This window comes from Pteropus medius, unplaced genomic scaffold (assembly GCF_902729225.1).
Source record: "Pteropus medius unplaced genomic scaffold, Ma_sr-lr_union100, whole genome shotgun sequence".
Classification (NCBI taxonomy): domain Eukaryota; kingdom Metazoa; phylum Chordata; class Mammalia; order Chiroptera; family Pteropodidae; genus Pteropus; species Pteropus medius.
Window position 1 is genome coordinate 2,569,390 of NW_024352786.1, and position 27,241 is coordinate 2,596,630.

The 27,241-nt window shown below is 33.7% G+C and overlaps 1 protein-coding gene across 10 annotated transcripts in view; it reads right to left on the reverse strand.

Annotated features, from left to right (window-relative positions):
- Positions 1-27,241, reverse strand: part of LOC120591137 (sodium/hydrogen exchanger 9B1-like) — a 59,756-nt gene that overhangs the window by 25,189 nt on the left and 7,326 nt on the right. For all 10 annotated transcript variants that reach the window (XM_039848717.1, XM_039848719.1, XM_039848712.1 and 7 more), the window contains 6 exons: positions 24,640-24,776; positions 21,950-22,019; positions 20,196-20,334; positions 4,762-4,932; positions 3,422-3,564; positions 2,088-2,215 (listed from right to left, as the gene is read on the reverse strand). In XM_039848717.1, coding sequence (XP_039704651.1) covers positions 2,088-2,215; positions 3,422-3,564; positions 4,762-4,932; positions 20,196-20,334; positions 21,950-22,019; positions 24,640-24,716 — 728 coding nt within the window. In that variant the 5' untranslated portion in view covers positions 24,717-24,776. The remainder of the gene's footprint in view (positions 1-2,087; positions 2,216-3,421; positions 3,565-4,761; positions 4,933-20,195; positions 20,335-21,949; positions 22,020-24,639; positions 24,777-27,241) is intronic.

Below are 27,241 nucleotides of genomic sequence, written 5' to 3' on the forward strand. Positions count from 1 at the left end.
TGGGGCCAGTATGGAATTGACTTGGTGGGACGTGAATTTGGGGAGTAATAAAAATGTACTGCATTTCAATTGTGCAGGGCGTTACATGAGTATATAAATTTGTCAAAACTCACAGAAATGTTCATTAAAAATGGGTGCTCATTTTATTGGATATAAACTATACCTCAATAAAAGTAAATTTTAAAAGTAGCTTTCTTGTACATTTGAAGAAACTAATTAGAAAATGTTATGAAAAATTCGATCCACAACATCAATAAAAAACACAAACTACCTAAGAACAAAACTGTGAAATAGTCTCGACCTTTATAAAAATTATAAACATTGTAGTACTTAAGATAACACTTGAATAATTGCACATATATTTCAGATTTGTGGATAAAAAGCATCAATATTATAAAGATGTTATCTCTCCCTCAAATTAACTTATTAGTTCAGTGCTATGCCAATTAAAATCCACTCAGTATTTTTCATTAAACTTGACTGATTCTAAAATTAATTTGGGCTAAAAGAGCTTAGAATGGAAAAACAAGTCAATATAAAAGAGATACTATTTTTAAAAATGTAAAATAGTTAAAACTGTAATAGTGACATAGAAACAGACATAATAGATTGGAAAAAACAGAATACAAAGTGCAGAAACAAATCTCTGGGATTAATTAAATGATAAAATTGGCTTTTTCAATCAATGGGAGAGAAAAAGGACATTTCTATAAATGGTGTTGAGACAACTACCTATTCATGTGGGAAAGAATGTAGCTAGAGCACACACATAACAAATTCTAGCTGTTTTAAAGAATTTTAAAAACTGAATTTAAAAGTAATAAGAATAAAATATGAAGAGAATATGTTTGTGACCATGGGGTAAAAAGGACCATTTGGAAGACTCATAGAAAGGCATTAAACATAAAGAGAAATATTGTTAAATTTGATTACATTTTAAAAACCCTTAGATATATCAAAAGCATCTATATTCTGACCCCCCTTCCGCTCCTGCCCCTTTTTTTGATTTGCAAGGTCAAGTAAATGGTTTTATGTATTGGCCCTTCTATGTGTTAGAAATCATAAAATATGTATTTTTTAGATTAAAAAAGTCACCATAAGCAAAGTTAACTATCTAGTGGTGTACTGGGACAAGATATTTGCAATACTTATAACAGAGTAATATTGATATAATGAGTAAGAAAGAGAAAAATAGACAAAGGATATGAACTCAACAGAAAAATAGACAAAGGATATGAACAGGCTAGTCACAGACGGGGATATGATTTATATAAAAATATACAAAATAATTCTCTTTTCTCTATGGAGATTTAGAAACCTGCAATGTTATTTTTAAAGGTCTAAAATTATATAAAACTCATAAGAGTTGTCATTTTGGGTAGGAATATAGGTACTAGGATTTGAAGGCATAATAAAAAGTCCTTTTACTTTTATTTGTAAAGTTCTAATTTTTCAAAAGGAAAATATATTGGGTATTTAATATAAAATTTAATTTAAAAGGTTCACTGAAGTTTGAACTTCAATGGGTGAAGTTTACTATAAATTTCATTGGAGTGGATAAATGGAGGCAAAAGTTAAATGGATTGAAAAATAGAGAGGAATTCAGATCCAGAGGTAGTGACTGTAGACAATTTTTCTGAGGAATTTGGACATGAAGGGAAATGGATGGTGAAAAATAATAGACATTATCTAGAGAAGAGTTATTTGTTTTCTTGCTTTTTGTTATAACATCTACACCTATACAAAATCAGTCTCACAAATATGTATATATAACATATATATGTAGTATACAAGAAAGAAGCCATTAGATAGGTTAAAAAATAGAGAGAGATTACAGTTTAGGAAAGAAGGAATAAATTGATGAATTATCTTGGCATTCAATATTTAGAAACTATGCATGTTTATCAATGATATAGTAGATTTAGGACATGGCTCTGCTTCTGACCAACTGATTTCTAGGGCTTTCTATCACTGTAAAAAAGGATTTTGTTGAGAAGCTTGTCTATACAATATTCTGAATATCAATAAGTTTAAACCAAGTATCTTTAACTAAATATTTTCATAGAGAAAAAATGATAATAAGTTACCCTAATAGAAATCCCCATTGCCAGGGGAAATTCAAAAGGAAGTGGGAAATAACAGCAACTGAACATGCCTCCATAAGGCATGGACCCATAGATAATCTTAAACAAACATTTTTCAATTGCTTCAGAGCCTGAAATAGAAACAAAGTCATATTTAGACAAACACATAATGGCCAGAAAGAGAATCATTTAAGCAAATATTAAAATATAAAGTCTTTTTTAGGTAATAAGCTTTTACTAAACTAATTTTTTCGACTGTTCCACTGGGCTTGAGATGCTATTACAGGTCATTTTATATGTCATCAAAGCGTGGATTATAAACTATTTCACATTTTATAAAACATTGTTGTATTTCAATTATTAAAAAAGATCCAGATGATGTATTATAGAGCTGTACACTAAAACCTATATAATTTTATTAACCAATGTCACCCCAATAAATTTAATAAAAAGAGATACATTTCTCTGTGATTAAATGACTGGTTCTACCTTCCTTAATCTCCCTAGTAAATAGTATAATGAAAGTAGAGATTTATTTCCATCAGTTAACTTTCAGAAATGAATTGTTTGATTAACTTAATAATTGTAATAGAAACTATCAACATGAGAAAAGAGAAAAATCACTTAAAAACTAAACAATTAACTAAAAGGGAGAACTTTAAAGTTTTCTATTTGGTTCAAATTTTCAACAGGAGAATACAGTAAGTTATCACTGTCTATAATTATTTATACTCTTGAGATAGTATCACTAAACTTGTACATTGCCACAGCTATTTGAGAAGCTGTTATATTCATGTCTTTTTTAAAAACCTAAATAGAATTATGATCCCTAGATAGTAATATTTAAGGAAATATTATACAAGATTAGCTTTTACAATAATTCAAAGGTAATCAGAAATACACTTCTGTGGGAAAAAAATTCATGAAACAAAAATATTATTGAAATTCTTAATCTCTCTAAAAAATAAAACAAAATAAAAGCAAAAACCTTTTATGGGGTGACTTTATTCTTTGTTACTTGAAAAGTAAATAATTCTCCATACAAGAGCCACAACTTTCAAATAATACAAATGGTGCATAAGAGATATTTATCTCTATGCAAATAATTAAAGGTTATCTCTAATAGAGATCTTACATCACAGTGATTTTTCACATCAGTAATAAAAATGACAAGAAGTAGAAATTAAAGTGCCAACATTTCTGCAAAATTTTTGTTCTTTATTTTAGTTTTGTTCACAGACTCCACTTGAAACAGCTATAGCAAAATTCTTCCACTTCTTTTCTACCAGCCTCTAATATTTAAAGTAATTTTACTCAAGTTATAATTGGAAATCTACCTGTGGATCGAGTCCAAGCCCAGCTCGTATTAGGATAATGGTAAGGGCAGTGTTTCTTAAAGTTGAAGACCATGTGTTACTAATATTGACACGCTCACTGAAGAATGGAATATTCCTGATGATAAAACCAGCCAGTAACATCCCTCGGAAAAAAAAAAAAAAAAAAAAAAAAAAAAAGAAATCATGTCTAATTCTGTTCGTTTTTCCAAGAGAGAAAACACAAATGTTTTATTTTCCTTCTTCAAACACACTATGTCTTTCATTACTTTGGTGAAGGGCAAGTTACATACAAGTAAAGGAGGTAGCATAAATAAAGAAATGGAGTTAAGAAATGACATATGTCAATGAAGTACAACAAGTAATCCAGTAAAGGGCAAGGATGGGAGTGGAAGAATGAGCAGGAGGGGTCAGATTGTGAACAGCAACACTCACCCTGCATATCCCGCTACTTTGGTATACTAAGGCATGATGGGAAAGTTTTAGGCAGGAAGTGACATAATGAGTCTTGCATTTTCTATGTGATGGTCTTTGTGAATTAGACATGACACTGGAGGAGAGACCAATGAAAAGCCTCTAGCATAGTCTATGGAATAGATGGAAACAAATAGCCTAAGCTAGGGCAAGAGTAAAAGTTTGGGAGAAGAGGAAAAAAGATTCAATGAATAGTTAGGAGGTGCTGAAAGGGTGTTATGGACATAGAAAGGGTGTTAGAGATGAGATAGAGAGATTATTTCTATTGACAATATACTGAATATTTGGATGTATTGAATACTTAGAAGATATGACACACCTCTGACAGAAATTCTTCCACTAATTTTCCTCTGTCCAGCTGGAGATTTATGTAATAATGATAATGAAGAAATAGGGTATAACACTGGTCAGGTAGATGATGCATCCATGAATACACATAGCGGAGATGCCCAAACAGCTTACTCAAAAACCATAAGAACTTTTGGTGGCTTAATCACTAATATTTGGATGTTGTAATTGTATTTGAGTTAGGTTATCTATAGAAAAATTCAGTCTTTTCCAAATTTTTCCTTTTCCATAATACACTTAAAATTGAGCAAAAAATGTCCTATTAAATGATAAAGCAACAAAAATCTTATATTGAATATATTTAAATTATTTAAAAACATATTTCAGAAAAAATTCTGTGTATATATAGAAAATATTTCTATAAATGAGCTATATAAACATATAGAGTACATACATATATAAAGAAGCTATATAAATCATATCACATTGAAATATTTCTAAATGATATCTACTCCAACTAGAATATGTTCATAATTTACATATATTGCATAAAAAGAAATGAGAGCTAATTGTACCCTTACCAAGAAGAGGTGGAAGTTGAGGCACTGAAGGTATTCTAATGAATTGCAAAATTTTCCCCCCAATTACGGCACTATAAAAGATAACTAACAGTCCAAATAAACTTCCACCAGGGAGACTGTCAGGGCCTGCGACTGACCAGATGACACACCATACCATTATAAGCAAAACTCCTGAAAAAACAACAACAACAAAAACCTGTATATTTACACAGACAGATATATACATAAAAAGATAAATTCTATTTTATCCAATATCACATTAATAGCCAGTCCTATATAATGATACCTAGTGTAGACTAATGTCATTTGCTAGAATTGCTGAAGAAATATCTGTTTAACATATACTCCAAAGTACCTGTCAATTTATGGGATAAGTTTAAAATAAATTTTTTATTTAAATATATTTTTAAACTATATGTGAATCCTTTAAAGTACTAAACATTTCTCATAATATATGATGTTTTAAAAATATCACAGCAATATAATGAGATTTACTTTGTTTTATATTTTAAAGTAGCTTTTCCATCAGGAATAAGTATAAGAATTCTCAAAATCACAGTGCCAGGGTGCCAAATTTTTTAACAGGAACAGAGTAAATCTTTCTATCAAAAGGATAACTCAGTTGATATTTGGCATAAATTATTAAAGCGGGTAAGGGCTGAAAATAAAGGAAAACTGGTCTGTGGGAGAATATAAAGTATCTTAGATTATGTGTAGGAAGCAGAGGTAGACAGGGTAAGGACTAGATAGACATCTTGTTTCTGGCAACTAGATACTAAGGAAAGGCCCTATTCACAGGAGAATCCATAGATTTCTATAAAGGACAGATGATTACACTGTAAATTGCCATCTGCAAATTAAATGGCTACCTTCACTTACCATAATTTCTAATGCCTTTTCAGCTTCTTAAAACAGCTTAAGTGTATTATCTAGCTGTGACCCATTATTGGCTGCATAGAACTGCCAAGGGTATAATAGAAGAATTTTGACACACTCAAGGCAGAAAACTAGAATTAAGATTCTTGTTCCCTCCCCTCTGACTATTGTTATTTCACAAAACTGGACACCTGAAGGACTGAACTCTTAGTGAAAGAATGGACCAGAAAATATCATTCCATTGACAAAGATAAAAGGCAGTTTGTTTGTCTTAGCTGATCTCTGAGTGGTAAAATCACCTCTGAGAATTCGTATGTAAAACAGGTCTCGACTAACATATTTAGGGCTCAAATTTATATGACTTCCATGGTTTGGGAACTCCTAAACCCTAAACCTACCATAAAAAGTATTTTCCCATGGAACTATCCTTAGAGTAGTTGGTAGGTGCTAGTTCAAAATATCCCTAATAAACACTCTTGATTCCAGATGGCCTAAAGTCCCCAAAATAAAGCTCCATTAAATCTGAACTTAAAATAAAAACTTACAAAATAAGAAATAATCTGCTATGAGCAAAAGTTAAAGATACAACAAAGAATGAGATTCAATCTCCAAAAATCTCAACTGATATAACTATTACATAGATACTATAAAATACGTATTTTCAAAGAAACTCAAGACAATTTAAAAAGACTAGATAGAAGAAAAGAAATACCTGGAAGCAATGTAAGAGAATCAAATAAAATGTCTAGAAATAAACTAAAAAGTTATTGAAATTAAAAAAAATCACCAGTTACCTTAAATAACAGATTAGATACAGCTGAAGAGAAAAATATTGCAAACTGGTAGATTTAAAGAAATTACCTAGGGTGTAACTTAAAAAGAAAAAATGAGGTGAAAATTATAAGATATTTAGGCTTTGAAAAAAGTGCAAAATACACCTAATAGTAGTTCCACAAACAGAATTGAAAGAGTGAAGAAGAGACGATATTTGAGAAGATAATTGGCTTAAAAAAATTACAGAATTGATTAAAACCATAATCGGATAAATGTTTTCAAGTCTTTGGGGTAAATACCCAGTAGAGGGATCGCTGGATCATATGGTAGGTCAATTCTTAGTTTTTTGAGGAACCTCCAAACTGTTTTCCATAGCGGCTGTACCAATTTGCAGTCCCACCAGCAGTGTATAAGGGTTCCTTTTTCTCTGCATCCTCTCCAACATTTGTTATTACTTGTTCTGTTGATAACAGCCATTCTAACAGGTGTGAGATGATATTTCATTGTGATTTTGATTTGCATTTCCCTAATAGCTAGTGAAGTTGAGCATCTTTTCAAATATTTGCTGGCCATTTGTATGTCCTCTAGGGAGAAGTGGGTGTTCAGGTCCTCTGCCCATTTTTTGATTGGATCATTTGTTTTTTTTTTTGTTGTTGTTATTGAATTGTATGAGTTCTTTGTATATTTTGAATATTAGGCCCTTATCGGAGGCATTGCTTGCAAATATATTTTCCCATTTGGGTGGTTGTCTCTTTGATTTGTTGATGATTTCTTTTGCTGTGCAAAAGCATTTTAGTTTGATGTAGTCCCATTCATTTATTTTTGCTTTTACTTCCCTTGACTTTGAGACCAAATTCATAAAATCCTCTTTAAGCCCACAGTCCATGAGTTGAGTACTTATGTTTTTTTCTTTGTAATTTATTGTTTCAGAACTTATATTCAGGTCCTTAATCCATTGAGTTAATTTTGGTGTGTGGTGATAGACAACAGTCTAGTTTCATTCTTTAACAAACAGCTCTTTTAAAATTAATCTATTTTCTATCTTGCCCAAGAAGCTGAGAGCAGATAAACTAAATGATGGGGAGTTTTGATTAAATGAAAAAGATAGAGTGAAAGTAGAGAAGAAAATAAGAACAAAACCATGCGAGCTCAAGATGGCAGACAGGGCACACAAGACTTAACTAAAATAAAAGTATGGAAATACAAAAGAGAATACATATACAACCGTGAAGACAATTGGAGGAGAAGAGAGAGTGGTTGTCACACAATTCTGGGAGATAAAAGCAAATAAGACCAACTTGAAGGATGGAAAGAGGTGGAGAAAGATGCGTCCTTGAATATGTGTGGTAGCTATAAAGATATTCAGCTGACAATGAAAACTGAAAGAATCTCTGGGCTTGGATATAGTATACAGCTAAAGGCAGGAGTGAGAAAAGGGGCGGAAGAGAGAGAAATTAATCAAGAATTTGTAAATAGTAAAACAGCTCCAGTCAGCAACTCCACTCCTCTCTCCATTCCTGTACTTAGAGACTGTGAGCATTTACCATACTTTAAATAACTTGAATGGAGTGTATGAGGGAGATCTTAAAGCTTCAAGAGTAATGCTGGAATTCCAGAGTGCAAACATCTTATTCTAGTATGTAGAAAGCCATGACCTCTTAGCCAGCTCTATGTCCATTCATCACAAACCAAAGCCCGTAAGTCAATAAAGCTTCATCTTGCTCAGGCAGAATACTGTTTCAGAGGAGGGACCCAACAAGAAAACAGTCCTACCTTCAGAGCAGCATAGTATATTCACATACACTACGAGACCTTCCTTCTCGAGTATAAGACAACCAAGGATCACCAGCATAAAATAAGAACCAGCAGCATCAAAGTGAAAAATTCAAGTAAAACAAACTGAAAAACTGACCTCAGAAGAAACAGATAATTCAGGGACCAGAATAAAGTAAAACAGAAAATTAACATTATATTCTCAGAGATTTGAGAACATACATAAAATTAGAGTAGAATAAAATGAAAGGAAAAATTAGAGAACAAGAAAAGTTCTTGGAGATAAAATAAGTACAACTGCTGAAATGAAAAACTGGAAAAATGAAAGACTGAAAATGAAGAAAAAGAAATCTTTTAGAACAGAGAGCAATATAAAAATAAAGTAGCGGTATATATGAGTGAAAATCAATACAGGATGCCCAGTATCTGACTAGAAGAGGGAATAAAGAAAAAAAAGGGAGGAAAGGGAAAAATTGTCAAGGAAATAATATGCAAATATCTCAGTGTTCAAATTAAAAAGCTCAACTAAGTGTCCAACACAAAGGATGAAAAATAGTCCGTATCTACACTTATCATTGTGAATGCTGTAACATCAAGGATGTATAAAAGATCCTAAAACTTGATATTCTAGATACTAGAAAAAAGCCTTTTCCAAAGGAATCACAAAGGGATTTGCATATTATTTCTAAGTAGCAACTCTAGATACTAGAAGATAATGGATGAATTCTTCCAAAATTCTAGGAAAAATTTTTTCTAATCTAGAATTATATATCTAACTAATCAGGTGTGAAGGCAGAATAAAAACATGTTTATATATATATATGAGGTCTTTGCAGGTTTAGTTCTCATGTATCCTTATTTTAAGTAGTCACTTGAGGAAGTATGCTAGCAAAATCAGGAGGAAACCAGGAAAGATGAAAGATATTTATCTTGGAAGCAGTGGCCCCAAACTAGAAGAGCACTGAAAGAAAGCCATAGGATAATAGTCTTCTGCAGACTTGGAAAGCAAACACATTAGGTGAAGACGGAGGTCTTTAGGAAAAATGTCTCCAGGAATAAAGACGGAGGTCTTTAGGAAAAATGTCTCCAGGAATAAAGAGGGATTTTTAAAGGTTTAGGAAACTATGAAGACAGTAAAAAGATCACTGGTTTCCAGGGGATTCTATAGGGAGAAAGGGATTAATAGGTAAAAGCAAAGGAGATTTTTAGGGCAATAAAATTATTCTGTATGATATTGTAATGGTGGATGCATGTCATTATACATATGTCAAAACCCATAGAATGTATAACACAAAGAGTGAACCTTAATGTAATTTATGGACTTTCATAATAATGTATAATATTGGTTTATCAATTGTAACAAATGTACCACACTAATGTAAGATGTTAATAATCGGAGAAGTGTGGGGGGGGTGGTGGTGGTGGTGGTAGGGGGTTATATGGGAACTCTGTACTTTCCACTCAATTTTTCTGAAAACCTAAAAAAAATTGCTTAAATAATAAAGTCTACTAACTAAAAAAACCTATGAAACAATATGAAATGGTGTGATACACACTCACAATTAAGTGCCAGAATGAGAAAATGGGGCAGAAAAAATATTTGAAAGAATGACTGAACATTTTCAAAACTGATGAAAGGTAATACACCAATCCAAAGCCTATAGAACTGCAAGCAGGACAAATACAAGAAAGAGCATACATAGTCATATTATAATTAAACTGTAGAAATCAAATGATAGAAAGAAAAACAAAATTATTCAGAATATATGGTCATATTGTATTCAGGGGAATAACAATAATAATTATTTTTATGTATGTTATGGTGATCTGTGATTAGTAATCTTTGATGCTACTATTGTAATTTTGGGGGGTGGAGTGCACCATGAACCATGCCTGTATAAGACAGAAAACTTAACTGATAAATGTCGTGAGTGTTCTGACTACTCCACTGATTGGCCGTTCCTCCATCTCTCTACTTCTCCTCAGGCCTGAGACACAACAATATTGAAATTAGGCCAATTAATAACCCTACAGTGGCTTCTAAGTGTTCAAGTAAAGGAAGAGTCACACAGCTTTTAAGTCAAAAGCTAGAAATGTTTAAACTTAGTGAGGACAACATGTAGAAAGCTGAGATAGGCCAAAGCTTACCTCTTGTGCCAAACAATTAACCAAGTTGTGAATGCAAAGAAAAAGGTTCTTGAAGGAAATTAAAAGTGCTACTCAAGTGAACACACAAATGATAAGAAAGTGAAACAAGCTTATTGCTGATATGGAGAACATTTTAGCAGTCTGGATAGAAGATCAAAACAGCCACAATATTTTCTTAAACCCAAGCCTAATCTAGAGCAAGGCGCTAATTCTCTTCAATTCTATAAAGGCTGAGAGGTGAGGAAGAAAAGTCTGAAGCTGACAGAGGTTCATTCAAGAAGTTTAAGGAAAGAAGTCATCTCCATAACATAAAAGTGCAAGGTTAAGGCAGCAAGGGCTGATGTAGAAGTGCAGCAAGTTATCTAGGAAATCTAGCTAAGATAATTAATGAAGGTAGCTACACTAAACAGATTTTCAATGTAGACGAAATAGCCTTCTATTGGAAGAACATGCCATTTAAGACTTTCATAGCTAGAGAGAAGTTAATATCTGGCTTCAAAGCTTCAAAGGATAGGGTGACTCTCTTGTTAGGGGCTTATGCAGCTGGTGACTTTAAGTTGAAGCCAGTGCTCATTTTCCTTTTCAAAAAACGTAAGGCTCTTAAGAATTATGCTGTCTACCTCTGCCTGTGCTCTACAAACAGAACAAAGCCTGAATGACAGTACATCTGTTTACAGCATGCTTTACTGAATATTTTAAGACCATTGTTGAGAACTACTGCTGAGAAAGAGAAGATTCCTTTCAAAATATTATTGTTCGTTGACAATGCACCTCGTTACCCAAAAGCTCTGATGGAGATGTACAATGAAATTAATGTTATTTTCATGCCTGCTAACACAACATCCATTCTGCAGCTCATGAATCAAGAAGTAATTTTGACTTTCGAGTCTTATTATTTTTAAAAAAAACATTTTGTAAAGCTATTGCTGCCATAGATAGTGATTCCTCTCATAGATCTGAGCAAAGTAAACTGAAAACTGAAAGAAGTTACCATTCTAGATGCCATAAAGAACATTTGTGATAATGGAAAGAGGTCAAAATATCAACATTAACAGGATTTTGGAAAAAGTTGATTCCAATCCTCATGGATGACTTTAATAGATTCAATACTTCTGTGGAGGAAGTAACTGCAGATGTGGTAGAAATAACAAGAGAACTAGAGTTAGAAGTGAGCTTAAAAATATAATTGAATTGCTGCAATCTCATAATGAAACTTTAACAGATAAAAAGTTTCTTCTTCAAGATGAGCAAAGAAAGTTGTTTCCTGAGATGGAATCTACTCCTGGTGAAGATGTTGTGAAGGCTGTTGAAATGGCAACTAAGGATTTAGTTGATAAAGCAGTGTCAGGCTTTGGGAGGACTGACTTCAATTTTGAAAGTCGTTTTACTGTGGGTAAAATCCTATCAAACCACATTGTGTTCTACAGAGAAATTATAGTGAAATTAGTCATTTGATATGGTAAACTTCATTGTGTTATTTAAAAAAATTGCCATCTCAACCTTCGGTAACTACCATCCTGATAAGTCAGCAGCCATCAACATGGAGGCAACACTCTCCACGAGCAAAGATTATGACTTGCTGAAGCCCCAGATGATGGTTAGCCTTTCAAAATTAAGGTATGCACATTGGCTTTTCAGACATAATGCTATATTGCATACTCAATGGGATACAGTAGTGTAAACATAACTTATATATGTACTTGGAAACCCAAAAATTTGTGTGACTTGCTTTACTGAGATATTTGCTTTATTGTGGTAGTCTGGAACAAAAACTGCAATATCTCTGAGGTATGACTGAATTAGTTTACTAGTTGTTCCAGGAGTTTTTTTCCTCGATTCTTAGGTTGTTTTGTTTTGTTTTATTTTTACATAGATAATCATGTCATCTGCAAACAAAGGCAGTTTTATTTTTTCCTTCCCAATCTGTACACCTTTTATTTCCTGTTCTTGTCTTACTGTATTAGCTAGGACTTCAGTACAATATTGAAAAGGAGTGGTGAGAGAAGGCATGCTTGTTTTATTCCTGATCTTAGTGGGAAAGCTTCTATTGTCTCACCATTATGTGATGGTAGCTGTTGATTTTTAGTTGACGTTATTTATTAAATTGAGTTAGTTCCTATCTATTCATAATTTGCTGAGTTTTTTTTCAATATCATAAATGAATGTTGGATTTTCTCAAATGCTTTTCCTGAATCTATGGGTATAATCATATCATTTTTCTTCTTTAGCCTGTGGATGTGATAGATTATATTAATTAATTTTCAAATGTGAACCAACTTTGCTTATCTAGGATAAATCCCACATGGTTGTGATGTATAATTCTTTTTATGCACTGCTGAGTTTGATTTACTAATATTTTGTTGAGGATTTCTGCATCTATGTTCATCAGAGATGCTGGTCTACAGTTTTCTTTTCTTGTAATGTCTCTGGTTTTGGTATGAGGGTAATACTAGCCTCACAAAATGAATTGGGAAATAACCCTCTGCTTCTATCTTCTGGAAGAGATTGTAGAGAATTAGTATAATTTTTTCCTTAAATGTTTGGTAAAATTCACCAGTGAAGCCATCTGGGGCTGGTGCTGTTTTGGGAGGTTATTAATTAAATTTCTTTAATAGATATAGGCCTATTCAGATGATCTATTTCTTATGTGCATTTTGGCAGATTATATCTTTGAAGCCCATTTCAGTTACATTATTGAATTTGTGGGCACAGAGTTGCTTGCAGTATTCCTTTATTATCCTTTTACTGTCCATGGGATCTGTAGCGATGTTCCCTCTTTCATTTCTGATATTAGTGATTTGGATCTTCTCTCTTTTTTGTTAGTTAGCCTAGCTAGGGGCTTATTGATCTTAAAAACAAACAAACAAACAAAAAAACCAGCTTTTGGTTTCATCGATTTTTTTTCTCTATTAATTGTTTTCAATTTCACTGATGTCTGCTCTAATTTTTATTATTTCTTTCTTCTGCTTACTTTGTATTTATTTTGCTCCTTTTTCTACTTTCCTAGGGTGTATGCTTAGATGACTCATTTTAGATTTTCCACCTTTCTAATAAATTATAGCATTTAATGTTATAATTTTCCATCTAAGCACTGTTTTCACTGTGTCCCACAAATTTTTATAAGGTGCATTTTCATTTTCATTTAGTTTGAAATATTTTTAAATATCTCTTGAGGTTTCTTCTTTGGCCCATGTGTTATTTAGAAGTGTAATGTTTAATCTCCAAGTATTTTGAGATTTTTCCAGCTGCCTGTCTGTTATTGAATTCTAGTTTAAACCCACTGTGGTCTGAGAGCATACACCGTATGCTTTTAAATTTATTAATGTGCATTGTGTGTCCCAGAATGTGGTCTCTCTTGGTGAATGTTCCATGTAAAGCTTGAGAAGAATGTATATTCTACTGTTGCTGGATGAAGTCTATAGATGTCTATTATATCTAGTTGATAGATGATTATTGTTGAGTTCAGCTATGTCCTTACTGATTTCATGCTGGAATACTGGATCTGTTCATTTCTGATAGTGTGTTGAAATTTCCAACTATAATTGTAGATTTATATATTTCTTATAGTCCTGTCAGTTTTTGCATCATATTTTGATGCTCTGTTGTTAGACATATATACACTAAGGATTATAATATCTTATTGGAGAATTGACCCCTTTATCATTACATAATACCCCTATTTATCCCGGATAATTTTCCTTGCTCTGAAGTCTGCTCTAAAATTCATATAGCTACTTCATCTTTTTTCAAATTAACATTTACATGGTATGTCTTTCTCTTTCCCTTTAATTTTAAGTGTCTATATATTTAAAGGTGGTTTTTTTGTAGACAACACATTGTTTTGTTTTGTTTTTTTTTAAATTTATTTATTTTAATTAGTTTCAAGTATATAGTACATTGGTTAGACATCTAGTTCGTAAAACAATCCCCCCAATTACTCTCTCCCTCTCCTGACCCTCCACCTAGCCAACGTATTAATGCTAACTGCATTTCCTATGCTGTGTTCCCTATCTCCGTGACCATCCATCGGCTACTAATTTGTACTTCACCCCATTCTCCCAGCCCCGCAAACTCCCCTCCCCTCTGTCTGACACCAAATTGCCCACTATATTTGTGAGTCTGTTTTTGATTCATTTGTCCTTTTTATTCCTTAGATTCCTCATCAAGTGAAATCATATAGTGTTTATCTTTCTCTGTCTGACTTAAATACCTTCTAGGTCCATCAAAGCAATATCTTTTTCTATCCTCTTCCTTTTCATATGTAGGAGTCTTGTTCTCTTATCTTTTCAGCCTCTCTGTTTTTTCGTTGGAGCACTTAATTCTTTTCCATTTAAGGTATTTATTGATAGCAATGAAGTTGTTACCATTCTTTATTCCTGTTTTTGATACATGTTTTTTCTACTTAAAGAAGTCCCTCCAACATTTCCTGTAATACTGGCTTAGTAGTGATAAATTCCTTTAGCTTATTTTTGTCTAGGAAGCTTTTTAAGTGTCCTTCAACTCTAAACGATAGCTTTGCTGGATAAAGTATTCTTGGGTGTAGATCCTGGGTCTTTATCCTGGCGAATATTTTTTGCTAAGCCATTCTACCCTGCATAGTTTCTTTTGAGAAATCAGCTGCCAGTCTTATGGGTGTTCTCTTATATGTAGTTATTTGTTTTTCTCTTGCTGCTTTTAATATTCTTTCTTTATATTTAACCTTTGGCATTTTAATTATGATGTGTCTTGGTGTGGACCTCTTTGGATCCTGATTTTTGGAATTCTCTGATCTTCCAGGGGGTTTATGTCCACTTCCTTCACCAGGTTAGAGGAATTTTCCATAATTATTTCTTCAAACAGCTGCTCAACATCTTGATTTTCTTCAGTTATGCCAATCAGACAGATATTTGGACCCTTAATAGTGTCCCATATACTCCTTAAATTATTTTTATAGTCTTGGCATCTTATCTTTGGCTATTCTGATTGTGTGTCCTTGGCTTTCCTGGCCTCTAGATAGGGCATTTGATCCTTTGCTTTATTCACTTTGTTTATTCCATTTAATATACTTATCATTTCAGATAATGTGTTCTTCATTTCAGACTGCTTCCCTTTTATAATTTCCATTTCCATTTTTATGGTTTTTTTTTTAATCTCTTTGTTGAAGTTCTCACTGAATTTATCTACACTTCTCAAAAGTTCATTGAGCATCTTTATAACCTATGTTTTGAACTCTGCATCTGTTAGATTACTTGACTCTATTATATCTGGATCTCTGTTCTGTACTCTCATATGGTTTCTGCTTCTTTGTCTTCCCATTTTGGATGCCTTTCCATGTCTGTTTCTATGTACTGAGCAAAGCTCCTAAGTCTCCCGGTCTTATTAGTGTGGATTTGTGAAGTAGGTGTCCAGTGGCACAGTCCTGAGAGGGGTTTAGCTGAAGGCCACATTTAGCTCAAGCCTCTGCCCCTCCAGGGCCACCCGTTAAGATTCAGCAAGCAATCCACAGATCCTGTGCTTACAGTTGCCTCAAAAGGCCACACCAGAAACGGAGGCCAGCTGACTCCAGTGTGAGTCTAGGTGCTGCTCAGCAAGGATATATCTGAGGATATATCTGGATGTGGCTTGGGTGGGGCCACGAGTTGGAGGAGGCGGAGTTTCAAGGAATCATCTGGGCAGAGTGACCTCTTATCCAGTTCGATGACCTCATGGCTATGGCAGTTCTGTGTCCCTGGCACTGATAGGGGGTAGAGCTCCACAGGGAACAATGGATACCGCCAGCACTTCTGTACAGAGACTTGGCCTTGGCCCTCACTCTGATAATGTCTCCCTGTAAGTCCCTGGTGCCCCCTGCGCGCAGCCGAATAGGCACTGGTGCTCAGAGCGAGGTCCATCACCGCGAAAATGCGCTCGTGGATGCAGCCCCTTTAAGGGGCGTCTGCAGCTGATGCTGACGCAGCCTCATTCTTAGCTACTCTGGACAGGGCAGCTCCACGACCTCGCCCCGTCCTACCTTCTGCTGTTGCAGGGTGATTTCTTGGATTTCTCCCTAGTTGTATGGCTTGTTCATCCAGAGCCCAGGTGATTTTTCCTTGCTGCTGCTCGTTGTTTCTGTTACAACTTCGATTTGGTCATCAGAGGGATGAACAGCCTCTATCATCTATGCCATTTTTTTTTCCAGTTTGGTCTTGTTTTTGATACACTTTGACAATCTCTGTTTTTTAACTAGTGTAGACAATGGACATTTAAAGTTATTGATATAGTTGGATTAATATCTACCATGTTAGTTACTGTTTGCTATTCACTGTCCTTGTTCTTTGTTTCTATTTTTGTCTTCCATTTTTTTGTCTTTTGTGGTTTTAACTGATCATTTTATATACCATTTTCTCTCATTCTTAGCATAACAATTATACTTTTTTTTTTTTTTAATTGCCCTAGAGTTTGCAATACACATTTACAACTAATCCAAATCCACTTACAAAATAACACTATACCACTTCATGGGTACTGCAAGTACCTTTCCTTTCTTCCGTTTCTTCTATCATTCTATTGTTCATTTCACTTATGCATTAGCTATAAGCAGTGAATATATTTTTGCTGTTATTTTGAACAAACTGCTATCTCTCTGCTTATTTTATCTTCATTTATTCCTTCTTTGATGCTCTTCCTTATTTAGGTCTGAGTTTCTGACCTGTATCATTTCCTTCTCTCTGAAGAACTTCTTTTAATATTTTTGCAAGGCAGGTATACTGGCAATAAATTCTCTCACTTTTTGTTGGTCTGAGAAAGTCATTACTTCTCTTGTACTTTTGAAAAATTGATTTCATAGGATACAGAATTATAGGCTGCTATGTTTTTTTTTTTTTTTGCCTAAAGCTAATATTTCATTCCACTCTATTTTTTGCTTGCCTGGTTTCTGAAGATAAGTCAGATGTGATTTTTATCTTTGCTTCCCTATAGGTAAGGTTTCTTTTTTTTTATCTCTGCCTTTGTTCAAGATTTCTGATTTTCTGCAGATTAACGGTGATATACCAAGGTGAAGTGTTTTGGCATTTATCCTGCTTCGTGTTTTGTAAACTCTCTGGATCTGTGATTTGCTATTTGACATTAATTTTGGGGGAAATTATTACTTCAAATATCTTCTGTTGTTTTCTGTCTTTCTTCTTCTTGTATTCCCATTACCAGAATGTGACATCTTGTAGTTATGCCACAATTCTTGGATATTGTTTCTTTTTTTTTTTTCTCAATCTTTTTTCTATTTGCTTTTCAGTTTTGGAAGTTTCTATTAACATATCCCCAAGCTCAGATTTTCTTTTCTCAGCTGTGTATAGTCTATTAACAAACCCATCAAAGGCATTCTTCATTTCTGTTACAGTGCTTTTAATTTCTAACATTTCTTTCTGATTCTCTCTTAGAATTTCCATCTCTTTGTTTATATTACTAATCTGTTTTTACATGTTGCCTACTTTTCTTTTGGAGCCCTTAGTATATTAGTCATAGTTCTTTTAAATTCATGGCCTGATAATTCCAACACCCTGCCATATGCAGGTCTGGTTCTGATGCTTTCTCTGTCTCTTCAAACTGTGTATTTTTTGCCTTTTAATATATTGTGTATATTTTTGTTTAATGGCGAACATCGTGTCCTGGGTAAAAGGACCTTAGGTAATGTGGTGGTCAGGTGTAGTGGGAGGGGAAGAGTTTTATAGTCCTATTAGGTCTCAGTTTTTTAGTGAGCCTGTGCCCCTGGGCTGTGAACGACACTAGTGCCTCTTAAGTTTTTTTGATTTCTTTTATTTTCTTTTCACATTCCCTTAGGTTGTACAAGATGTCTAGAGGGGACTGGAGTTGGGTTTTTCTTTTCTCTCGTGGGTTGGGCTCTGATAAAAATCCCCCAAATTTAGGTAGGAGCTGATAAAATGGTTTCTCTTGAGGACAGGTCTTGTTAAGAACAGAATACTCCAATGTTATTTCACTATGGTTATAAACGGCCTGCCACCAGATGGCTCCTGGAGGTAAAACTCACAAAAGTGTGTCCCCCCCCACACTACGACTGGGCTCCCTCTGGAGTTTTTGCTCTCAGACTTGTAAACACTGAGCCTCCAGCCAATTTTCAATTACAATTTTGGTTTTCCTGCCCTGGTCCTGGTTCCCCACAGAGGTTTCTGCTTTAAGTTATGATTCTCTGTATCCAACTGCCTGTCTCTAGTTTGGGGGGACAGTAATTTGCTCTGTGACCTAACTTCTTTGATGGAATTAAGAGTTGTTAATTTTTCAATTTGTTTAGCATTTTATTTATTGTTAGGATGGAGTGATGATGCTGGATCAAAATCTAGAAGGGGCTGGGATATTATTTTTTGAGCTCTAAATTTCCAAGACTGCTTACTTCATAAAACTGATGATAAGATTTTAATGGAGAAACTCTGGTCTCAAGATGATTTAAAAATCATAACTGGATATATAATTCAGCTTTCTTTTCATTTACTTAAAGGAAAACTAGCTTGCTGAAAATAAGTTGGTACCTTTATTGAGAGTAAACTAAAAAGAAAAAAAAAGGAGTAATTGCCTAAAACTTACATCTATTGCCCTAGAATATCCATTTCTTTGGGGCTAAGCAAGCCACCACCTAAGTAAGGAATATAAACAGTGTAATTAAAAATGATAAGACTTGACTTCTGTGTGTGGTTGAGAGTTTAGACTTCTTACTTAAATTAACTTGTATACACTGTGGAATTGATGAATTAAGTATGACTTGAAGACAGCCTGCAGCTCTATTCCTTTCTATTATCCAAAGGATATGCTGTTTTAAGGATTTCTTTAGCATGAACATAGGGTGTGTGTGTGTGTGAGAAACAGACAAAGTGAAAAAGAGTACAAGAATATAATCCCTAAGATAAAAACATAAAAGTTCTTCCTCCTATAAATTTCTCTAAAATTGCAAAATCAAAAGAGAAAGAAAACAAAGGAGGAAATGGGTTATGGACTTAAGTTTGTAGTTTCAATACTGTTATTATCTTCAATTAGTTCACTAGCAAACTGCAGTCCTCAGCCTCAACGGAAAATCTTTTTTCTCTTTCACAGGTCCCAGCTGTTGTTCTATAGAAACTGTCCACTAAATATGCATGTAAGAGCTATGTGCAGAAATTATATTTACAAAGGAGTCCAATCACTTACACTGGCAGATGTTCTAGTTTAGTTTAGATTCAGGGCCTTAAAAATACTGATGTTAATTAAAAAGCAACCTTTAATAAATAAAAAGTCAATTAACAAAAATTTGCTTTCAAAAGTTTAAAGTTAGCAAGCAGCAAATTAAAAAAATAAAAGTTTGAAACTTTAACTGCTTATCCTTCATCATATTTTAAAATAATTTTTGTTCTCTGTAGGCTCTATACTTCTAGAGGTCAAAATCCCCTTTTCCCTTAAGTTTAATCATACAGAATAGCTAGAAAAAAAATCAAGAAAATTTCATACATATTTAGTGACAATGAGATACTTTAAAATTTTAGTGGGAAAGCAAATTTTATAATTCTTTACAAGGCAGCTATTGTTTTAAAATCGGAGGTCTAATTTAATAGGAAACAATATTGCCACAAGTATAATGTTCATTTTAGCTAACTTAAAAATAAATTTGAAAAGTAAGTTTTAAATACAAATCTTTAATCAATGCTGCTTCTAATCCCCATAATTTAACATAAAAAGTCATGAAAAACATTAAAATATAAATCTGTTAAGCAATTGTTATTTTTGACAGATTAAAAAAACATTTTCTTTTGTCCACATATTGCTTATATTAAAGCTGATATCTGGAATATACAGATTAAGCCTGTGGTTTAATATTTATCAAATAAATTTCTCATTTTCTCTCTACTTACATTTCTTATTTCACATACCATTTGTAATAATTTTATTCAACATTCCTTGTGGAGGACAAAAACTCTTTTCCATCTCTGGTTTTGTTTCCTCTTCTTTTGGGAAGAAAGTTTCCTGAATATCTTCTTCATGTTCATTAGTGTTACCATCTTTGAGAATCTGAAGTATAACAAAGAAATCTTTTAAGAAATATATTTTCTGTACAATTTTATGAATGTACAAAACCACTAAATCTCATAATTAAACTCATATTATTGTCAACATGGAGAATTACACATAAAAAAGTATATATTCATGTTTTATATATCAATATATGATAGATATTGACACATGGAGATGTTACAGCCATGCATTTTGCAAGGTACCTTGACTAAGCGGTTTGAGTCTCTGCTGTTTTCATTTGTGATTTATGTACACTGAAAAAGTGAGCCTACAGAGCGTGTAGAATAATTAAAAGTGTCCCTCCTCAGTGTAACTCCTAAAGATTATTCAACAAAACTTTTGTGGAATGAATATACAACTAAATTGAAAAGGAAGTAAAATATAACAATATGAACACATTTCAACTGAAAGAAAAATTAGAAAAACAGATCAATCCTTCAGAAGTTCAAGGTTCATGCTTCCACTATTATTTATGGATACAGTTAGATCTTATAGGCTTTTAATGATAGTCTAATTACAAAATTGCTGATTTAGAAAGTCTGTGAGAATATTGAGAAGCTTCTCTTAAGTCAAATAATTAAGTAGAGTGGAATAGAGATCTTTGAATTTACCTGACTGTCATCATGATGTTTGTATGTGTGTGTGTGTGTGCAAGAGCAGGCGCACGTGTAAACACAGGCCAACATTTTGTATTGATGATACTTGTAGGGGAGAGAGAATATCACAATATCACAAGAAATGGTAACAAAATCTAGAGAGCATCATGGACAAATAAGGAAGGGAAGAGGGAACATTTAATTACTAGGGAGACAGAGGCACTTCAGCAGCTAATGCAAGCGAAATATGCAGCTCTTTAAGACCAAAGTTCTTTAAACCTGATCATGATGAATCTGTTGGAGTTCTGGTGTAGAGATCTTTTCTAGAAAGTTTGTCACTCTACAAAAGGGCCAAGGTAAACACACAAAGATGAATTTTGATTAGGGTGGGTGAAAGGTCATATACAGGAAAACCATATTGTGTTATTACTTCAGAATTTATAATAAACTGATATAGACTAGGATGAAGTCTTTAAGAGATAAAATAGTAATTGGAATCAGTGGTGAATATGTTAAATATTTAAAAGAACTTTTTGGCCTTTAAGAACTGTAGAAACCTCTATTTAAAAAATTTTTAAAAATTATAATTATGAGCAATTATCGTTTAGTAAAACTGTACCAACAAAAGGTCTAATGACTTACTCCATACACTTCCAAGAATAAAACTTGGGCCTCTCAAATATATAGCACATTTTAATTGGATTAGATTTGTCTTTACCTCTCGTAGTCTAAATTACTCAGTTTTTCTTGGACAGGGCAAGAAATAATAAGCCATATTTCCATTATTCCTGAAAATGCCTTCTTTCTCTCCAAAATAATCTGTAGTCACCCTTTTCTATCTTTTCATTCCTTTTGCTCATTTCTTAGTACCTATTAAAACTAGCTATTTTAAAATGACCACTTCTCATTTTATAACCAGACATATAAAAGACACCTAATAAGTAAACATTAGAAATAAATCTTAAGTGTGGATTGAATTTTATGTCATGTATTACAATATAGTTTTAAGTTTTTACCTGAGCAATTACAGATGATCGGATGCTTTTATCCTCCGAATGTTCAAGATTATGTTCTGTGGTGTGCATGCTAATATTTAAAAGAAAAATAATTTGAAAGAAAAAACAGGATTATAAATCCATCTGAAAACAAATATGGTTAAGTGGAATTAATTTCTTAATAATTTTCAAATCGTAAAATTGTATCATAGTCAAGTCAGATATCTTTACAGTTAAAACAGTTCCAGGATCCATTTTAAAGTTATTAATCAAAGTCAGGTGCGTAAGTTTAAAAACTACTATTATCTTATAAAAATGTAATACTTTTTAAATAGTTCACAATGCTGAGCCATATCCTAAAAGCATATATTAGAAAATGTACCTCTTTATATCATCCTTGAGATCATTTCCACCATTGGTTTACTCTACCTTTAGTCACATTCCTGCATAAGAGACTCCATGAAAATTTAAAATGGAATACGATCAACTATGTTAATACCTACATCAATAAGTTACAGATATATGCTGTCTTTATGCATGGTCCATTTGAAAGGTCTGTAAGGTCAACATTTAAACAAAATAAAATAGGTTTTATTTTGATTAAGAATGAACTAGAAAAGAAGGAATGAACTAGAACCACATCGAGAGAATAAGATCTGGAAACTTATTTTAAAATACCTGTTTTTTTCTACCTTCTCTGGGGTCTTAGCTGCCTTTTTAGAAAGAGTAACTTGCCTTAAAAATATCATTCAGTTCTTGAGTTACTGTTGAGAACAAAATTAAAGATTTCAACTTTGATTTTAGGTATTTGATAAGACCAACTCCCCTAGTGTTTCAAGTATCTATACTTTTTTTTGAAAAGGCAAGAAATTTAAATAATGAAAATTTTTAATGAAAAAGAACATTAAAATTTGAGTACCTACCATATGCTAGGTGCTTTATATATATTGCCTCCCTTTAATGAAGTAAAATATTAGTGTATAAAATCCCATAAAGAATAATAACTGAATTTATGACAAAAAGAAAATAACATTTATATTTTAAATTTGATGAATAAAATTAGAGGGCACATGAATCATGAGGTTAGGGTACAAAGTTCATCCACTCAATAATTTTTGAATGTCTACACTCTCTGGACTCTGAAGAGAAAGCAGCAAAACAAAAACAAAACAGAAAGATAGGTTTCTGTTCTCATGAAGCTTATATTCTTGTTGGGGGGTAGAGCAAAGACGAGCAATATTTTCAGATTGTAATTAAGTACTGAAGAAAATAAAACAAGATGATATTAGCAGTCTGAATAAATGAATACTGTGTCAAGTAATAGTTGTGCCTGCAATTACTCAATACTCTTTGTATATATCTGCTAAGAGTGGAATTGGTATGTGGTACACATAGTAACTAAAAGCAAGGACTTCTAAGCTGAGATAGAAATGTATTTCACTCCCCTCTTCATCTTTTAATAACTGTGGGAAGTGATTTATCTTCCTAGGCCTCAATTTCCTTATCTGTGAAATAATGATACAATAGTACTTAATTTACTGATTATTGTGAGGATTAAATGGTATAATAACAGCTGACACAGTTGGATTATGTTAAGTACCTAATGTGAATCATCTCATTCGAAATCTCACAGCTCTGAGTTATTTTAATATTATCCCCATTTTACAGAGGTTGAAACTGAGACCGAGGAAGATTAAGCCATTTTCCTAAAGTCATCTAGCAAGTGGCATAGCTAGAATTTGAACCAAGTACTCGTTAATATTATTCAAATTGTATTTTTCTTTTTAGTTATTCTGGTGATATTGCATTGTGTATTTAAGTTGCATTTTCTTGATGATGAATATATCTTCATATATTTATTGGCCATTTGAATATCTTCTTCAGTAAAGTATTCACATCTTTTGTCCATTTTAAAAAATGGAAGTAGAGCTACTGGTAATTCTATGTTTAATTTTTTGAGGAACTGCCATACTGTTCTCCACAGTGACTATACCATTTTATATTCACATCAGCAATGCACAATCGTTCCAATTTTTCTTGTATATTTTTTGTTATTTTTTTCTCATAATAGCCATCCTAATGGGTGTGAAATGGTATCTCATTGTGGTTTTGAGCATCTTTTCATTTGCTTATTGGTCATTTGAATATCTTCTTTGTAGACATACCTATTCAAATCTCTCTCATTTTTAAATTGAGTTATTTGGTTTTTTTGCTATTGAATTGTAACAGTTCTTTATCTACCCTGTATATTAATCACTTATCTGATATATGATTTGCAAATATTTTCTCTCATTCTGTGAGTAGCCTTTTCACTGACTCCTCATTGTTCTCTAGTTGAGGTTCTACTCCTTTCACTTCATAAAATAATTCTAGTTAAGGTCATAAATAATCTCCAGTTGACTCTATGACACAATGAAACATTCTTCTTTTGGCTCTTGTTAAACCACTCTCACATTTATGCCCACCCCTTATGTTTCTTCTTATTCCTTCTCTGTCTTCTAGGGAGCTTCATCCTACTCAACTGCTTAAAGCTGGGGATGCTCAAGGTTCCATCTCTCAATCCTCTGCTAGTTCACTGGTTGAGTGCCCCAATGCTCTTCACTGGCTTTATGATGAAGACAAAATTATTTAACATGACTGTCTTGATTCAGACTAGTATAACAAAGTACCTTAACTGGGTGCCTTATAAACAACAGAAATTGATTCCTCACCGTTCTGAAGGCTGGACGTCCAAAATCCGGGTTCCAGATTGGTTGGCTTCTAGTGAAGGCTCTCTTCCAAGTTGCATACTGTCGACTTCTTGTATCCTCACATGGGAAAAAGAGAGCTAGAGAGCCCTCTAGGGACCCTTTTAAAAAGAAGAGCACAAATCCTTTTATAAGGACTCTACTCTCATGACCTAATTACTTCCCAAAGGTCCTGCCTCCTGATACCATCTCATTGGGGGTTAAGATTTCAATATATCAATTTTGGGGAGATACATTCAGTCCATCGCAATGACCTACAGGATCCTGCACAATGTGGTCCTTGGCTCCCTCTCTAGCCTAATTTCATACCATCTCCCATCCATTTTTTATAACTCCTAGCAACTCTGATATCCTTTCAGTTCCTTGAAATTGCCTGGTTCCTTCTGCAGGGGATTAACACTTGCTTTTCCTTCTAATTGAAATACTCACCTCCACTAATATCTCCTTCATTCAGTTAACTCCTTTTAATCCCTCAGCTCAAGGGCCACATCCTCAGAGAAATATTTATGACACTACATCTGCCCCTAGGCTAAGCGAGATCCAGTTTTTATATGCTCTTATAAAACCTCAATCGTTTTCTTCAGAACATCTATCTTTTTGTAATTATATATTCATTAGAGTGATTATTTAACGTGTTTTCCTCATTAGGCTGTAGAATCCATAATAGTATCCCTCAGGTCTTTGAGGCTCTGTTCATTTTATTTTTCAATCTTTTTGTCACTATGTTCTTCAGATTGGACAATTTCTACTTATCTATCATCAAGTTAACGGATTCTTTCCTCATTCATTCCCAATGTGTTATTTAGTCCATCCAATGAATTTATTTCAGATACTGTATTTTTTAGTTCAAAAGTTTTTACTTGCTTCCCATTTACTGTTTTTATTTTTCTGTTGTGAATGAGTATCCTCTCATTCATTTTAACTATGCTTATCTTTACCACATAAATCATAGTTAAAATGGCTGCTTAACATCTTGTCTGATTAATTCCAACATCGGTGTCATTTTGTGTTGGCATCTGTTGATTTTCTTTTCCAGTAAGACAATCATTTCCCTTTTTTTTTTTACAGGTCAAATACTTCTGGAGTATAACATTTTATTGTGTAGAATTTGTGTTCAGTTAAAGTCCTCTGAAGAATATTTAAATTTTTTTGTTTGTTTAGAAAGCAATCAACTAGGTTACATGCAGATCATGGGCTCTCTCTTAACTTTCTGTGGGCACTATTTCCAATCTAAGTAAGAGTTGCTAAATAGCTGCGGTTTCCAACCTTTTTGGCATCAGAGACCGGTGCTCCTATGAGAATCTAATGCTTGTTGATCAGAGGTGGAGCTGAGACGCTGAAGCTAGCACTGGGGAGTGGCTGCAAAAACTGATGCTTTGCTTGCTGGCCTGCCACTCAAGCACTGTGCGGCCCTGTTCCTAACAGGCCATCGACCAGAACTGGTTGGTGGCCCGGGGTTTGGGGACCCCTGCTATACAGTCTTTGGTCTGTCTCAAAACTGAACCACTCAGAGGCTAGTCTGACTTGGGCAGTGTTTTTCTCTTTCTTTCTTTGTTTTGATCTTACTTCAGTTCTTAAAGCCATTGCTATGCTGTTTTGGGCCTGTCTCATGCATGCATAGGTGGAGGTGACCCAAGACAGTTAGGTTCGTACACAGAATTAAGGAATCCTTTTCCAACTTTCTCCCTTCCTGAGTCTGCACCCACACCCCACTCTCAAGGTCTCTTTTCCTGGGTTCTCTGGTCAGATGAAGTTTTTCTTTGAGTTTTAGCTGCCCATAATACCAAAAGTAAAGGAAAATCTGCAAAAGGAAAACATCAACAACAATAACAACGAAGGTTCCTCACACTTTCTTTGGACTACAGGGTCTGTTTTCCCAGATTTCGGGCCATAAATATAGGTTTTCTAATGTTGGCCTCTTGTGCTGTCCTTACACAGTTGCAGGACTGGGGCTTGCCTTCAGGTCAAAGGTGCAAGCACAAGAGAAATTCACCCCTGTGGGTTTGGCTCCCCTTCACAATCTACCTGCTTTGGTTTACTTTTGAATCCTCTGGTAGTTGCTCTTTGCATGTTATCTAGAGTTTTTGGTTGCGAACAGTGGAAAAGAGGTTGTCCTAAGCCTATTCCATCTTTGATGGAACTGGAAACCTGTAAGCTCCGTCAGAAGAGGGATCATATCTGGTTTTACCTTTGATCTACATAGTACCTAGCACATGTAGGTACTCAATAAATATTTATGGAAAAAACGTCAAGTGAACTGATAATAAAAAATGTCAGATACTCAAAATGACAACCAAGACAAAAACATTCTGCATGGTTAACAAGAAAGGCATCTTTGGTAGAAGAGTAAGAGACTCTAACACCAAAAATAGGTTTTTCTAATACAATAAGAAGGAAGCAAATTATAGGATAAATAAGATCCTTAATAATTATTCCACAAGACATATAAGAAATCAACAGAGGAGAACTTAGAAAAAGGTTTTGTTCCTATAAAACAAAAATTTAAAGAGTGGAAGTTCTGAAGAACCATGGAGCCTGGATAGGATCGATTTTTGGCACAATTTTA